A 16,070-nucleotide genomic window follows, 5' to 3' on the forward strand; every position below is an offset into this window, starting at 1 on the left:
AAAAACAAGTAAAAAGGGTTGTTTTTCAGCATTGGGCAAGTACAGCGCTGTACCTGTTTAGGTTTTATTCCCAGGTTTTACCCACTAAAATTGTAACCTGTACCGGTACTATGACCCCATTTTAAACAAGGCGGTTCTCGAACCACGAGTCTCGCCTGCTTTTGCGACCACCTGCTTTTTCAATTACTTTTGGTAGAGGTAAATGAATTTGGCGGTTATCGGCTGGGCACGATTATCTGGCTGATGGTGACTGTACCCACCAAGTGTCATGCCCATGCAACAGTCTTTACTAATTTGACCTCAGATGACCCCTGGTGACCTGGAAATGACCTTCCAAAAATTAGGCTTAAAATGTTGACTGTACCCACCAAGTTTCATGCCCATACGACTGTTTTTACTAATTTGACCTCAAATGACCCCTGGTGACCTCAAAATGACCTTCCAAAAATTTGGCTTAAAATGTTGACTGTACCCACCAAGTTTCGTGCCCATACGATTGTTTTTACTACTTTGACCCCTGGTGACCAAATTTGTCACATACACACACACCCCCTCTTGTAAATGCCGCCAAGTGTGGAGGTGTGTGTATATTCCAACTGGGGAGATTCACACACCCACATTCAAACTGGGGAGATTTTTTTACACCAATCTCACAGCAACCGCCATACTGTGGAGGTTGCTCTAATCAGAAAATGACAGGTGGTATACCCCCTCTATGGCCCAAAAACCCCATTTTTGAGCTTATCTTCAACTGTGGAGCTCCACGGTTGTTAGCAGACTCCACAGTGTGAATGTGACAAGACACACACACCTCCACAGTTGGAGGCATTTACAAACGCACATACACACATCTGCACGGAAAAGTGATTATATAGTCTCCTGCCTTATCAGGCGAGACAAAAATGGATTCACTACTTCTCACCAAATTGCTGCGGTATATTGCATTTTAACAACATTACATCCAACATGGAACACAAAATTTTAAACACATTATTCAACATTTATACAATGCATTGCCAATGCATATACATTGTACATGTAGCTACATAAATGTCCACGACTAGGCTGCATTTCCCTGAATGGGTACATCCCCCCCCCCCCGACTGATTGACAAAACGAAAGTGGACAGGTGGTCCCATCCGGTCATCTGGGGGGGGGACTCTACTTTGGAAGTGACGGGGATGTGCGGACAGCAGTTCAAAACTAGAGCCTTGACACAGAAAAAAGGGGTCTTTCAGTCAAGAAGGTCCTAAAAATGTGTCTTTCTGTGAGACTGGGGAATAAAATCTGACCAAAAATGGGGTCATTCAGTGAGAATAGGAACAATTTTGGGTCAAGATATTAAGTTGATACAAAAAAATTTTTAATTTGAAAAAAAAAAAGGTAAATCAGTGAGAGATTATCAGAAGGGTGTCTTTTGGTGACATGAAAACAAAAAAGGGGGTCATTGAGAGGGAGTTCAGTAAAACAAAAAAGGGGGTCACAGTGAGTGCCCCACCAGGGCCCATCCCCTTAAATGTGCACACGCCACATCGCCACTGGTAATGGACCCATACACATGTACCCGAGAAAAAAAAGATAGAGAAGCGACACTCTGTACAAACTGCCTATACGGTACCATGCTATACCACAGTTGAAGACAGGCAATTCACAAGCGTCGTCGCCGGCCAAGTCTTACTACGATTGTGTAATGAGTAGAGACCATAGAGTCCTACATAGAGGTCTGAGGAAGAGACGGTTTGAATCGTAATTTATTAATTTATCGTGAAATCACATTTTTGTACCGCTCACAAAACAAAGAGTATAAGTCCGCCAACCGCTGTCAATCATTCTAATGAAAAATAAAACAAGCTCTGGCAATGACGTAATCTTAACGAAGTCTCTAACGAAGTCCTCGGTTGATTTACTCATTTAATACCATGTTTATGTAATCTCAGGGCATTTTATGACCACTCGATAACAGAAAACATATTCCAATAAAACATTCTCGGTTTGTCATGTTTGTAATGGTTAAAAACCCATCCTAGATCTGGTTTTAATCGTAGCAGTTCTGTAATGAAGTACACACTTTGGTCGAGTCTACGTTCTCAAAACTATAATTATATACGGAAATCACAATTGTACATACTACTGTCTGCTTAGTGCCGTACTATTACGCTGCCTTTCGTATTCGCCGAGGAGGACAATTTCGACCTCCTTGTTTGTTTACAAACAGAGAGGTAGACAAAGGGCCTAAACTGTTTCGCTTGTCCAAATACTCAAGTACCGGTATCAAAAGGATGGTCCACAATAGAGTGATTCACGCAACATGAATAGGGGCAGGGGTAGCACTAGGTTTTAAAACCAGGGTTCTCAGAACCCTGAACCCCTGAAAGTGTTAAAATATGCGCTCAAATCCTAAAATGAGGGGTTCTCTAATCTGTCAAGTATTGAATGTACCGCTTTAATATATCAGTATCAGATTTTGTGATTTTGGTTACAATGAAAAATGATGTGTTACCTGTACCATAGTTAAGCAAGGCCCGCAAAAACACAATCTCACGCTTTTCATGCCGCGATTCTCGCTATTAACCAACTATCGCACTTTTTAAGAAAGTTCCCAAGCAGTGTACTTTAATAAAAGTGTTCCTTTATGCCATAAAAGTTCGCCGAATTCCATAAAACGCAGTTCAACTTCGGCCATGTCGGCAAAGTGCAGAATTCAACACCATTGCAAGCACATGGAAGCTATGCTTTATTCAATAAAAAATGACATTTCATTGCAAATGAGTTCAAGTTTAGGTCAAATATCATGATATTTACTGAATTCCTGGAGTATTTTGACTATATTTTATAAAACATAATTCAAGGGCAAATTTTTGTCATTTTTTTTCTTCTACGGCCGATATCATTAAGTCAGTATTTCACCGATGACATATCTCTACACACCACCTGCCAAGCATTTCTTTCCGATCCCTAGAATTAGAAATTACCAACTCACGTACGTGTCATCATTCAGTACTGCAATAACAGTGATTCGATCTAGACAATATCGCAATCTGTGTAAATATGCCGACGGTGTGTATTTTATTTCTATTTTTAATTTATGTTACAATGCCATGGCGACTTCACTTGAACATTTATGTTACATTGCATTTTATGTTACATAATTTCTGGACGGGCCGTAAATATTGGAGATCGAAGCTTTTATTTTCTTTCACATGTTTTCATTTTTCTGCGCGCATGAAAACCCCTGAACTGGTATGCAAAAATGAATATATGCGCCAAACTTCAAAATATGCGCTTGTACTGCCAGAAACGCAGAGTTAGCGCGACCCCTGAATAGGGGATTAAAAAACTGTGAAGTAGGACCATGTGCTTCTTTTGTCCAATTTGGCATCAAGATTTCGAATGGAAACAGTTCAGACCCAGAACACGATCATGTCAGAAATTAATATTTTGTTCTGGGTCTGATTATTCGGACTACTGTCTGCTGTACTCCTGTCTTCCAACAAGCGCCAGAGTGTCACGGTCCTGCATGTACTGATGTTACCAACCCTGTATGCTTCCTTCCATATGTATACGTGCTTATATTCACTGATTGAGTATGGTATCAACACACAGGCTATAATACTAGTTACAGTAACTGTAATTCGTCGTACCTAGAGTTACAGTTCACTCTATTATTATCTTTTCCACAAATAAGAAACATCACAATATGTGGGCTCATTTTGGGCTCTAAGGATGCAGCTGAGGAACTCTCTCAAGGACAGTTTGGGCATGCACTGATGATTTTAATCCCATTGTACCAGGGTTTGGGCGTGCTTGGATGATTTTAATCCCACTGTACTAGTCTATACTCCCAAAGTTGAGGTAATTGATCAACATTGATCTCATCTTTTGGGTGGGTTCAAAATTCCCAGGGTTGGCAAAACCTGCAATCTTCATGGGAGTAATTTACTTAGTGCAAAAGTGGTCAAAATATTGCTCTGCAAAATGTCTTGATTATCATGATTTGGATTTATCATATTGAGCAACATTCTACTTGTGATGTTTCTACACTGTGTAGAGAGGGTCTACTGCATCTCTGAGGTAAAACTGACAAATACAAGGTATATTTCTTGATGGTTGAAGTTTGGATTTCTTAAGGTGGTACTACACCCCTAGCCAATTTTTTGCTTATTTTTGCGTTTTTCTCAAAAATTATAGCGCATTAGTGACAAGTAAGATATGTATATTATAGGGGCAAGGACTACAACTACTGCACTGAAAATTCAGCAACTAAAGGCAAGTAGTTATTGATTTATTGATCAAATATTGGTTTTCCCTCATTTTTGACTGTAACTCCAAAACTATTGTCTGTGCAAAAATAAAATTTCCAGTGTAGCAGTTGTAGTCCTTGCCCCTATAATATACATATCTTACTTGTCACCAATGCTCTATAATTTTTTAGAAAAATGCAAAAATAGGCACAAAATTGGGCAGGGGTGTAGTACCCCCTTAAACGTACAGTGCATCCCGATGTACCGCTGCAAGACTTCAGGTCAGTAGATGTCATTAAGTTTATGATAAAGACTGAAGTCTTGCTGGCAGGACTAGCTATAATACGTGCACACTTTTTTTGCCTATGCATGATCCTGGAACCAAGGATTGATTGCAGTCAGATATCAGAACCGGGGACTTACCTGAGAAGTGATGAGATGGCCCCTTTCCACATCTGAGAGGTAGTGTACTTTAGGTTGGTTGGAAAGGTAGCTAGGGTAATTAAAATGGCAGCTGGCAATAAGTCTTTGCTAATGGTCTACAGTGTTCCTATTTGATACACAATTCTGAAAAGAATAAATTGTACAATATACATGTATCACACTTAGCTAGAGCTCCAAACGACAAGCTTCCGGGTTTTTTTGGAGAACAATACTGTTACGTAAGATGAAGAAGAAACCCGCCTCGGAGCCCGCCCTACTCATTATTTCATTGTACTTATTGCAATTTGCCTCCACACATTACGTAATCAACACAAAGCTTTTGTGAGGATTAGTGAGTGGATAAGAAATTGACAGTGGAGGATACGAAGGACAAGCCGATTGTTAGTTGTCAATCATGAATTGCCGCAACGTATTAATATTTTACTGCATGGCATTCCGCAAACACCAAGACAAATTATGCCGTATTTTTCCCAAGATCATCTCATATGAAGTAAGCTGAATGCGATCTGTACTTTTGTAACATTCCGATCGCTTTTGATCACCTATTATCGGCGAATTTGCTTGAAAACACGTGAGTTCATGTTGTGTAAACATAATTAGCATAGACACAAATGAAATTACGATGCAATACAATGCAATTTGAATGCGCAGCAGATCTATAGAAATAACGCTGCCCGGTTTTATGCAGAATTAGACCCTGTCTGATCACACTGGGCAAATCTTATATAAAAACAAATTCATATAAAACCAGTTGTTGTACAGTACACATTTGCTCACATCTAAATGTTTTATCTAAATTATTTTTTGTGCAAACACCAGCATGACCACTGCTTCCATCAAAGCTCTCTGTTCCCTTGGTTTCAAATGGCTTTCGGATGGGAATCTAGTGCTCTGGAAAATGAGGCTTATGAGCATATTGATTTCATAATTTTATTGTCATGCATCAATTGATCAATTAAATAATATGCACTAATTTGTAAGTTGTAACATGTAGGTTCGGCCTAAAACCATAACACCAAGAAAACATGATTTTGTAAGCTAAAAATGCAATTTGGTTTTTAAAAAAAAGCAATCTGGAATTCTAACTGCTTTATTTTTTTATGTTGTTGCTATTTTGTTGTTTGTTTTTTTGAGTTGGTTATTAAAGTTTTTGATTGTATGGCTATTCCATCTCGCCCCCTTGGACACGAAGGGGACACTTACCGTTGCATGGGGAAAATCACAAACATGCCCAAAAAAACAAAATTAAAAACCTCTTGATGAAAAAATTCCAAAAGTTTGGTTTCTTATCAGGGAAATCAACTTTAAATAAATAATTACCAAAGACCCCGGGCCAAAGACAAGGCAAATTGTAGTTCTAATAATTGGAGCTCACGGCTCAAACATTCAAAATTTGTACAATGTATGTAGTTACTACAACTAAGGCAAATTGGTATTTTCTGTGCTGAGAAAATTGACTTGCACTACTTATAATCAAATTAAGTAATTCTTGGCCAAACTGGAACACTGTGAACGCTATTGGCTCTGCGATAAACACACACGAATATAGCGCGGTACAGAAGAATACACGCGCCTTTACACTATATGGATGCATCGCGCATGTTCCAGTTTGGCCAAGAATTACTTAATTTGATTATAGTAATATTAAAATAAAAAGGCCTTACTGTTCTTACTGTATTGTACATGATGTAAACATCTCAAAAAAAGTAACTAACCCCCCTTAAATAATGACCATTATTCAAAAACGGGTGATTGTATTGCAAATCTGTAAAATGCATTGGAAGCAGAATTTATTTCTGCACATTTTGACACCACATTTGCAGCAATTGACTAAATATTGACGTCTGGCAGCTGCATTTAAATCAATGTAACCCAAGATTTGAAAGTTGCAGTAAATTGTATTGATTTTGTATTCAGTATAATGGAAGAAAATCTGTGTAATGATATCTGAGTGTTTTTGTATTGTAAAAATTTGCATGTAAGTGCAACTTTCAAATCTGGACCTCACTACATTCAATCATTTTTTTTTGTCAATTGACCGGTGTTTTATTGTTTTCTATGATATCGTATCAAATGAGGTGTCAAAATGCGCAGAAATAAATTCTGCTTCCAACGCATTTTACAGATTTGTAATACAATAGCCCCTTTTTGAATAATGGCCATTATTTAAGGGGGGTTAGTTACTTTTTTTGAGATGTTTATGTCTGGTTCCACACAGCAAATATGCATGAATGAGGTTTTGTGTACAAACAAACAATAGCATGATAGACATAAAATAGGATAAAGTGCAAGAACAACTCCGATCGAGAGAATTTTAGCCTGAAATATCATGGCCCTACCCTGTGTAAAGATAGTCACTTGTGCTGAGCATGAAATTGGTCACTTATCGCTCACTGTTCAAAATGTGACATCTACACCAATTACAGTCCCCGAAACTGTCTACTTTTTAGCCGACCTCAATTCCGAAACATTTAGTGATAGTTAAAAATGCGATCCCCAACCCTTTGGTTACCTTTGGACGAATTTTTCAAATCTCCGCTGAGTCTCCGTGTCTGAAATTCCCGGTACAAACATCGAAAATGTCGCAATTCTCAGTTCTCGGTGATGATACTATATCCGCGATCGCTGTTTTCATACATGAATATGCATATCTCTGACCCTGTAAGGTCAAAAACGTGGCGTTGATTTCAACCAATCCGATCCACGGTTTAATAAGCAGCTTGATACTGACGTCATATCTGAGGTGACCAGGAGGCAGGAGCTACCATTTTGGTAAACTGAACTCGACTCGTGCGTTCTTTTGGTTCACATAAATCGAACAAAATTTTCAATAACGGGTAATAGTATGATTTCAATTTTTTATTAATGAAGTTACTTGTAGTTTTGAGGAATGACAAAGTTGTTTTTGGAAACTTAGATGTTTGTTTCAACTGATGATGTAGGATCGCAAGGTGAGTGAATTCGTGAAGAGATTTGCTTGTTTGAGTGATAGTAGGATACGGGATGTAGGCTAGTCCTCTGTGTTTGACCGGCTCCGACGTCTCAATTCACAACGTCTCAATTCGTACCTGCTTACCAGACAGCAATACTGCGTATTGCTGTATGGAACCAGATATATCATGGCCCTAAAATAGTTGTTCATTCCTCACAGGAAGAGGAGAAGTCAGTGGGGCTGGGGAACAAAACAGTAATGCAAATTTTCTTTTTTTACTCACCCTCGGCAAAAATTACACTATGTTTACGTCTCGCATCACGGGACTGACATGATACACACACTGCTGCAACTTGAACTCACTTGACGCGTTTCACTTTTTAATTCAGGTTCACAAAAATACTCCGAATGTCGAGTCAAGTTCGAGGCGGAATGTTCAGTGATTTCAGGATAGAAACAAAAACTTGATAGTATCCTTCGATGTGAATTTATATCCAGTTAATCCATGTAAAATAATAAAACACTAGCCAGTTTGAAGCAGTTTGACGTGACGCTTGCTGCGAAATTTTATAATTGATTGATCATGCTTCAACCTCCTGATTTTGTTGTTGTGATAAAAATGACCTCAACTCTCCTTGACCTTACCCTGGAATTTATTAAGTCTCTTACCCCACGCTTTGATGTCACAAATACGTGCGCACGATATTGTAGTGTGTGTAGATTTGGAAGCACTGTGTAATAAAAATTGTACATGCACGTAAATCCATGACCTTGCATGCACACACGTGAATGCATATCGATTTATTGCTCACATCACATTCACATGCTGAACATGCTGAATGAATGAATGACAGACTTTACTTTATTTACATCACAAATAATTTGATGATTTATGGTTCAAGCATAATTTACACTTTGTAGGTTGAAACAAACAGATGACAACTTCATATAGATGTTAATGGTAGGTCTTATGATTAAATTTATATCTGATTTATAAGCATTTTATTAGAAAAAATAAAACTTTTGCTTGAAGTTGAAGTTGACGAAAAAGATCAAAATTCTGCAGCTTCGACACTTGACTTTTAAACTTGTTTTGATTCCCATCAACTTAGTCTCATATTGAAGAGCTAAACGAAAGAAATCGGATGAGCCATAAACTAATTTCATACAACATGTGGTTGCGGAGATGCCAATTTGATTTTCAATCTCTCAATTTTTCCGCCAAACAATTTTAATTTTTTCATGAATCATGTTTTTACAAACACTGTCTGACAAATGAGAAATGAGATTATAAAAGCATGTTAATTCATTAGTTCACCACGTAAACTTGTATGGCTCAAAGTTTACTGCTTTCTGTGTTTTGAAATTTGTTGACGTTTTAACGATCCCCGATTCCCGGTCGATTATTTTAGCTGTGTCACGTCACATGCATGACGCTGGTGGGTACCAACCAAACTTCAGAAAAAAAACACCTCGATCGCCGATAACGATGTGATATGGGACTTACATAGGATTACACAGAGATATTTCTTGCCAAAATTTGACCATTTCTAGGCAAGTTGGCCCTACTTTGTCTGCGTTGTGTGAAAAAGGACAGTCAGTTTGTGAATGAGGACATCGTATAAGTTCCTTGTACTAGTTAATTCATGTACATTGTGCGATGAACATTTATACAATTCAACAACGCTTGTTACTCCGTGACTAATCATGATACACAATGTCACAAGCATTGGCTTTGCAACGCTACTCTACGCGCATGACGCGTCCATATATGCGAGGTTACAAATCAAATGGTTATCTGCGTATCCACAGCTTTACCACGCAAAGTATCTTTTGTAACTTTTGTTCGAGCATATTCTCTATGGCGATCTTTTCCTTTAGACCACCCTCGCTATATATAGGGACTAAATTGTTACTTTTGCATCAAGGTTTACTTTTGCATCAAGGTTAAACAGTTGCCAAACACTTTGAAGTCAAGGTTTATTGTATTGGAAGGAGGGCAGGGCTTCGATAAATGTGGAAAATTATGGGGTAAAAAACAAGGTTAAAACAACTTTTTGAAAACAAATGAAAACGGCTATTCTGCTGAGAAGTTTTTGTCTCAAAAAACAATCAAAAAATTATCGGAAAAGCAAGAAACATACCTTTATAAAATCAGCATCACTTCCGACACATAAAAAGATGATCAGATGAGTGGAAAGTGGCAAAGAATTTGTGAAATGGTTGAATTTTTTAAAGAAATATACTTCATGTTTTTTGAGAAATCCGCCATCTTGAATAAATGCAGAATTGCGTCAGGTAGTAAAAAACTGTCAAACGCGCTTGAAAATGCTTGATACGCGAGCGTAAATCACCGTTAAAACGAGCGCTCGTGCTACGCGAAAGTTTTGAAGTTTGCATCACCGGTTTTGCATTCAGCTCTTTTACGTCAAAAATTGCGATAAAAACATGGATTTTGGAACAAAATGAAGCTTGTTCGACGAAGTAAAAGGTATGTTTGTATAGCTAAGAACATGTTTAACCTTGATGCGAAAGTTTAATTTGATAAATTTGTAATTTTAACCATATATAGTTCGGGTGGTCTAAAAGAAAAGATCGCCTTCTCTATAACGCAAAGCACAAATGTGAGGGCATCCGTGAGCAAAATCGTTGCTAGTGTTTCTTGAGTAAAGTACGGTATGTTCCACGGTCGATGTACACACATTCAATAATTTTTCTATCTATAGTGTTAACTTTTTGTGCATGGCATGCACATATAAATAGTATACATTGTATTGTCATAGTGTGCAACCCACGCTTTAGAAAGCGTGGGTTATGAATTTCCCGAATCATAGAAAATGCGTGGGTTTGGGTATTCTATCACTTTAATGCGTGTTATTGTTAAATGCGTGCCTGAAAAATAAAAAGCGTGTCGATCGCTAGCTGGATGTAAAAAAAAATATATACCGCCCTCTATCGCGTAAAATTTCACATGTTGTCACGCCGCCTGCTCTTATCGCCACAACGGTGGTAAAGTGTTTCTAGATTTAAGTTATTTATTACGTCTTCGACTGTACAAGGCCGTTCCGTTATTCGATTAGGGAATTCACGGTGATGCTACATCAGCGGTGTGGCGTGAAAACAAACATGGCCGATCGTGATTTGAGCACGGGATGGAGTACCAAGAACACGCTGGACAGAATTGTGACACTGAAGAAATACGGCAGGAACCCTGATTGGAGAAGATTCGGAGTCTGCCGTGTTGAGTTCACAATTCTGATCCAGCGGTGGACATATACATCACCGGCGGTGGATGGCGCAAATGATGGCATAAGCTTACCAAATGCAAATGCAAGGTATCATGATCAGAAATATCTCATCCCAATGGGGTATGAAAGTACCGTAGTACTTACACAATTTCTGAAAATGAAAAGGGTGGGTTATGGCTTTTCAGTATAAAGGGTGTTTTCATAAAAAGGGTGGGTTAAAAATAAAAAGGGTGGGTTAAAATCACACTGCACACTATGATTGTGTAATTATAATGCTAGGCCAGCTCATACACAGGTCTTTAGGTACCGTACCGTACTGGTACATATTCTTTGGAGCGGAAGACCCCAAATTGGTGTTTTATGACCTTTGACATTCTGTGGAGAGTTTCCTTGCAGACTTCATGTAAATCACCATGATGGTAGGCTGAATCCACTAGTTCTTGAACAGCCACACATGGCCATTTTGTTCCGACCTGTTCAATAGTTTTGAGACCATGGACCGAGGGACTAAAGGCTATATTCACAATAGCCTGGTCACTGACCTCTGTAGATGTCAGTGAGGCAGGTCTGCTTTAGACTACCTCTACCAGTGGTCTACAGACTACACTGCGACTGTGCTAGTACCGACAATGTTCTGTAACCCTGCAGTGTTGACGAAGGCAGCAGTCATTTTGCTTTGTTTTGCACATATAAAATCTGAATTTTTGTCAGTTTTTGATTTCAAAACGCATGGTTGTTTGTCAATAGGCACGCTTACGACTATCAGTACTGTATCATATTCTTTCAATATAGATATATATTCAAAAATATGGGTTTGTTTCAAAATCGCGCATCGTATGCCAGCTTTAAATCTTGGATTGTATTTTTATTTTCAGATTTTCACAGCTACACAAATTTGAGTCAAAATGATGCGCAACATCACTATTCTAAAGGCAAGTATGCAGAGCTTGAAATAAGCAAGAGCAAGGGGCAAATTTACCCCTGCTAAAAGGCAAAATGTTCCTAGTTCTGAAACAGAACTGTGTGTATTTGTATAGACCAGGGGCAATATTTCCACAAAAACACCAAAAATTGCTCCTGGATCTGAAATCCTTATTTCAAGCCCTGCAAGTATGAATAAAATGTTGATATAAGAGATGCTCGAGATGCTCTTGAAAGCAAGTCACTTGAATGGATTGGTTATTATTTTCTAGATATTTATATATGAGATCTAAAATGAATATTTTCCATGTAAAATAACATGGCATTGGGCTATTATAGTTGAATCTATGCACCTGTCACAGATTAATGCGCATGCGTGATAAATTGCAATGCGATCAATTGGCCAATAATACACGGCGTGATGCGCTATTCCCAAACATCGCATAACGCCGCGCTAGTCAATGCTTTGATTATAAAATGTTTGGAAGAAAAAATGAGTCATGACAATAAAAAACTGAATATTGTAAAAATATCTCCCACAAAGGGACTGTTGATTTCAAATTGAGTTACCCATTCAGGTTTAATCAGAAGGAAAATCTCAATGTATCCATAAAGCTCATTTTCTAAAAGGTAACGTAACAATCTGTGAAAGAGATCTGTAATGGGATCATCCAAAGAAGGTGAGAAAAGACACATCATCGTTGGGCAGGAAAAACCTCCTACATGTACATGTGTTATTGGCCCCTGAACATGTTTAAAGCAAAACCTATGTAACCTGTTAGCAGTTTTGTTTTAAACTTGTTCAGAGCCCAAAATCACATAGGAGGTTTTTCCTGCCCATCTAATGTTTGTGTAAGGTAATAATTATAGTAACTCAATTTTCAAAAATTCCTCTTGGCCCCCATGGACCAGATCATGTCACATTTTACTCTCAGGTAAGAGCTATGTTATGACCTGACCAGTTTGAGTGCAAATGGGCTGAGTTTGAGCCCTTGGAATGTTGATATCATAGTGCTATATACATTATATACAACATGATTAAACTGTTTTGTATTCCATCTTTAACAGGCCAAGGGGCCGGATCAATTATGGGTGAAAGAGATTCCTGGTCCAGACATGTCACATGAAGCAAAGGATTTCCAGAATCTAGTCACTAGGATGAACCAATACTGCAATTACAATGATACCCTGCGAGACCAGATTGTAGCACCCACCAGGGGCCAGGTAAGTTCAATGATTGTCAGGCCTTGGCGTTTGAGGCAAGCGATCGCTCTTGCTCACCACCGCTCGCCCAAACTCGATTTCTAGCGAGCGTTTTTCCACTCGCCATAGACACTAAATATCACTCGCTGCAAATCTCCCAAAATCAGCCATCGAATCAGCCAATTCAGCATTTAATGGATTCTTTGCCCCTGCAAGCGGAGAAAGTTACAAATTTTAGTGTGTGCGCCTTGCGCATTTCATCATAAACACATCGATACCATTTTAAGATCGAAGCTCTACTTGATTATAGTATACCCAAATGAGTGATGAAATTCAACCACTCGCCTTTAAAATCTAAACGGCAAGACCTGGACTGTATTCAAATTCAACCATTTTGGAGAAGTTTTTAGTTAAAACTCTTGGCCCAACTTAATATAAGATGTGTTTACGCTTGTGTATGTGATACTCACCTCTTTGACCACGGAAGAAATAAAAAAATAACTTTAAGCTTCTTGGATTTTTCTCCCTCCATAGTATTGTTTGGCTAGGCGTACCGCTGACCGTATGTGGTACAGGGCAAAGATAGAGACTATGTTGCAGACATCACATGGAACACAAGCACAGTAAGTACAGAGTTCCACTCCCAGTCACTCTGGGAAATCAGAGAAAGTGAAAAGCTTTTCAAACAGGGAAAGACAAGAAGACAATTATTTATACACATGTATTGCATGCAAGGTATGATTCCAATCTGTACTACAACCATTCAGCTATAAACTGAGTTCATAGTACATACATTGGGAAAGAATTCGCCTTTCTCTGTCTCTAGGTAATCATTTGAAACAGTCCACACCCTGATAAAACCTCTGTAAAGTCAACATATTTCTCACACAATTTTGGAAATTTGTGAGGGAAAACTCAGAGAATTTTGTTTTGTGAAATGCTTGGTGTTCAGAAGTAGTACGCTTAAAACGAGACAGAAAAAGGAAGACCTGTGATCACTTATCTCATGGAGAGGGCGGGCTGAAGGAAGACTCGCCTAGATGGTCACTCATCTCACGGAGGGGGAGGAAAAAGACTCGCCTATGGTCACTCATCTCATGGTGGGGAGAGAAGGCAGACTCACCTATGTTCACTCATCTCATGGTGGGGAGGGGAGGAAGACTCCCCTATGTTCACTTATCTCATGGAGGGGAGGGAAGGCAGACCCGCCTAAATGTTCACTCATCTCATGGTGGGGAGGGGAGGAAGACTCTCCTATGTTTATTCATCTCATGGAGGGGGCAAAGCTTATATTAAGCAGCTACCAGGCTTTTTTTTTACCCCATGGATGGTTGCACAGATTTGGTTTCAGGTGTGTCCAATATTTTACACTACAAACTATAGGACCAGGAGCCATCTTTGGGACCAGGAGCTCATTTTAGCTCCTGGTTCAGGCATACTTAATATAAGGCCTGTGTGGGGGAATATACATCGTCGGTCGCAACACATAGTGGCGTAGAGTGATTTTCAAATTTTTCCGTTTCACATAGTGGCGTATAGGGTTAGAGCTAGCTATTATCCTATAATAGTTATTCCTTGTTAACTGTTAAAGATACAGTTTAATAGTTTGGACCTTAAACTTCAATTACAAATGGAATCGGACCACTGGGAGATAACAGTGGAGGAGTATCGACTCGGTTACTAGTAGCATATCCTTCAAAAACGTTTTGATCGGAAACGTATTTTGTCCTTCACGTACGCCACTATGTGTTGCGACCGACGACATGTAGTGGATATGATTGCTTTGCTATGTGCTTAGCAATCTTCAATTTTAAGTGAATGCATGTTTGAATTCTGCATTGCACTCACCAAGTACTACTACTTCATCACTCTCCATTTTTGTTCTTGCCTTCTATAAATATTTTGAAAAATGTGGATTTTCGGTAGTGTTATACATAAGGCCAAAATACCATGAAAAAAAGTCAAGAATAAAAAAAAAAAAAAAAAAAAAAAAAAAAAAAAAAATGATTTGAATTTGTTTTTAAATTTCTCGTGAGCTTTGAGACAAACCTTTTTTTTTTTTTTTTTTGGCCTAAGGAGTCAAACTTATGAAATATTTACATCATCATGGCTCTTTTAATCAGACTTTTGATTCCATATAGCTTGTTTACTGGAAGTAATCACTCTGATGGCTGAACTATGCCAGTATAAATGTGACTTAAGAACAAGTGGTATTACAGACGTAAATTTTATTTATTTTTCATTGCAGTTGTATGTTGGTGGACTATGCAGAGTACATACAAGTGTCGGTTCACAGGTAAAGTAAAAACTTATTTTCATTCCTTGTTCCTTGTTCCTTTTTTTGGTAAGGTGCTGTGTGCTTCATAGAGAGCGCCCTTTAAGTATTATGTAATGATAATAATAAAGTTATAATGTAATGAATTAATGGAGAAAAGTTTGTTATATTGTTTGTTGGTTTCCAGTGGAATTCTGATGATCAATGCATCTACTTATTTTGGGCATATAAGTACAGAAATCCTTCATACATCTGTGCCCTATGTTTAAGGCTTAGGTTACGGTTTAGGACTAGGGCTTGTGAGTTTGAGGTTAAGGTACATGTGTGAGTGCGGAGGTGGTTTATTCTGTGGATTTGTCAATCAACCTTTGTTTTCAAGTCCTGAAGTGTTGATTTCCTAATGTAGTAGTAAATAAAATGATTAAAGAGTTCAACTTCAATATAGCATCGCCATCTAAGAAGCTATTTGATTTAGTGAAAACGTCCAGGTGAGTGAAAAATAATGTAGTATTGAAGTTAAACCCTGCATATATTTGAGCATTAATTTGTATTTTGTAAATATCTACTTGTATTTGACTTTGTAAATTACTTGTATATGATTGTACAGGATGTATGAGATACCTGAGGAGTTCCTAGAGTTACCATTCCAAGCCAAAGACTGCAGACTTCATGGCATACAACCATTGACATTGACCATGTCATTTGAAGACTTCACTCATTCAATGACGTAAGTGGAACAATAACCTTCAGGGCTAGAATAGAATGTTAACAGGGTTGTAGCCACGCCGGTCGGCGCTTAATTTTTA

At 38.4% G+C, this 16,070-nt stretch overlaps 2 protein-coding genes across 3 annotated transcripts in view; one reads left to right on the plus strand and one right to left on the minus strand.

Annotated features, from left to right (window-relative positions):
• LOC140135651 (T-cell activation inhibitor, mitochondrial-like) overlaps positions 1-8,208 on the minus strand; it is a 31,348-nt gene extending 23,140 nt beyond the window's left edge. For both annotated transcript variants that reach the window (XM_072157227.1, XM_072157225.1), the window contains exons 1-2: positions 7,901-8,208; positions 4,665-4,808 (exon numbers count right to left, since the gene is read on the minus strand). In XM_072157227.1, coding sequence (XP_072013328.1) covers positions 4,665-4,696 — 32 coding nt within the window. In that variant the 5' untranslated portion in view covers positions 4,697-4,808; positions 7,901-8,208. The remainder of the gene's footprint in view (positions 1-4,664; positions 4,809-7,900) is intronic.
• A 260-nt stretch (positions 8,209-8,468) lies between these two features.
• LOC140172465 (uncharacterized) overlaps positions 8,469-16,070 on the plus strand; it is an 89,648-nt gene continuing 82,046 nt past the window's right edge. The window contains exons 1-6 of the mRNA XM_072195611.1: positions 8,469-8,578; positions 11,741-11,797; positions 12,855-13,010; positions 13,524-13,612; positions 15,238-15,285; positions 15,872-15,991. Of these exons, the coding sequence (XP_072051712.1) occupies positions 11,771-11,797; positions 12,855-13,010; positions 13,524-13,612; positions 15,238-15,285; positions 15,872-15,991 (440 nt within the window). The 5' untranslated portion in view covers positions 8,469-8,578; positions 11,741-11,770. The remainder of the gene's footprint in view (positions 8,579-11,740; positions 11,798-12,854; positions 13,011-13,523; positions 13,613-15,237; positions 15,286-15,871; positions 15,992-16,070) is intronic.

Source organism: Amphiura filiformis, chromosome 16 (genome assembly GCF_039555335.1).
Source record: "Amphiura filiformis chromosome 16, Afil_fr2py, whole genome shotgun sequence".
In the NCBI taxonomy this organism is placed as follows: domain Eukaryota; kingdom Metazoa; phylum Echinodermata; class Ophiuroidea; order Amphilepidida; family Amphiuridae; genus Amphiura; species Amphiura filiformis.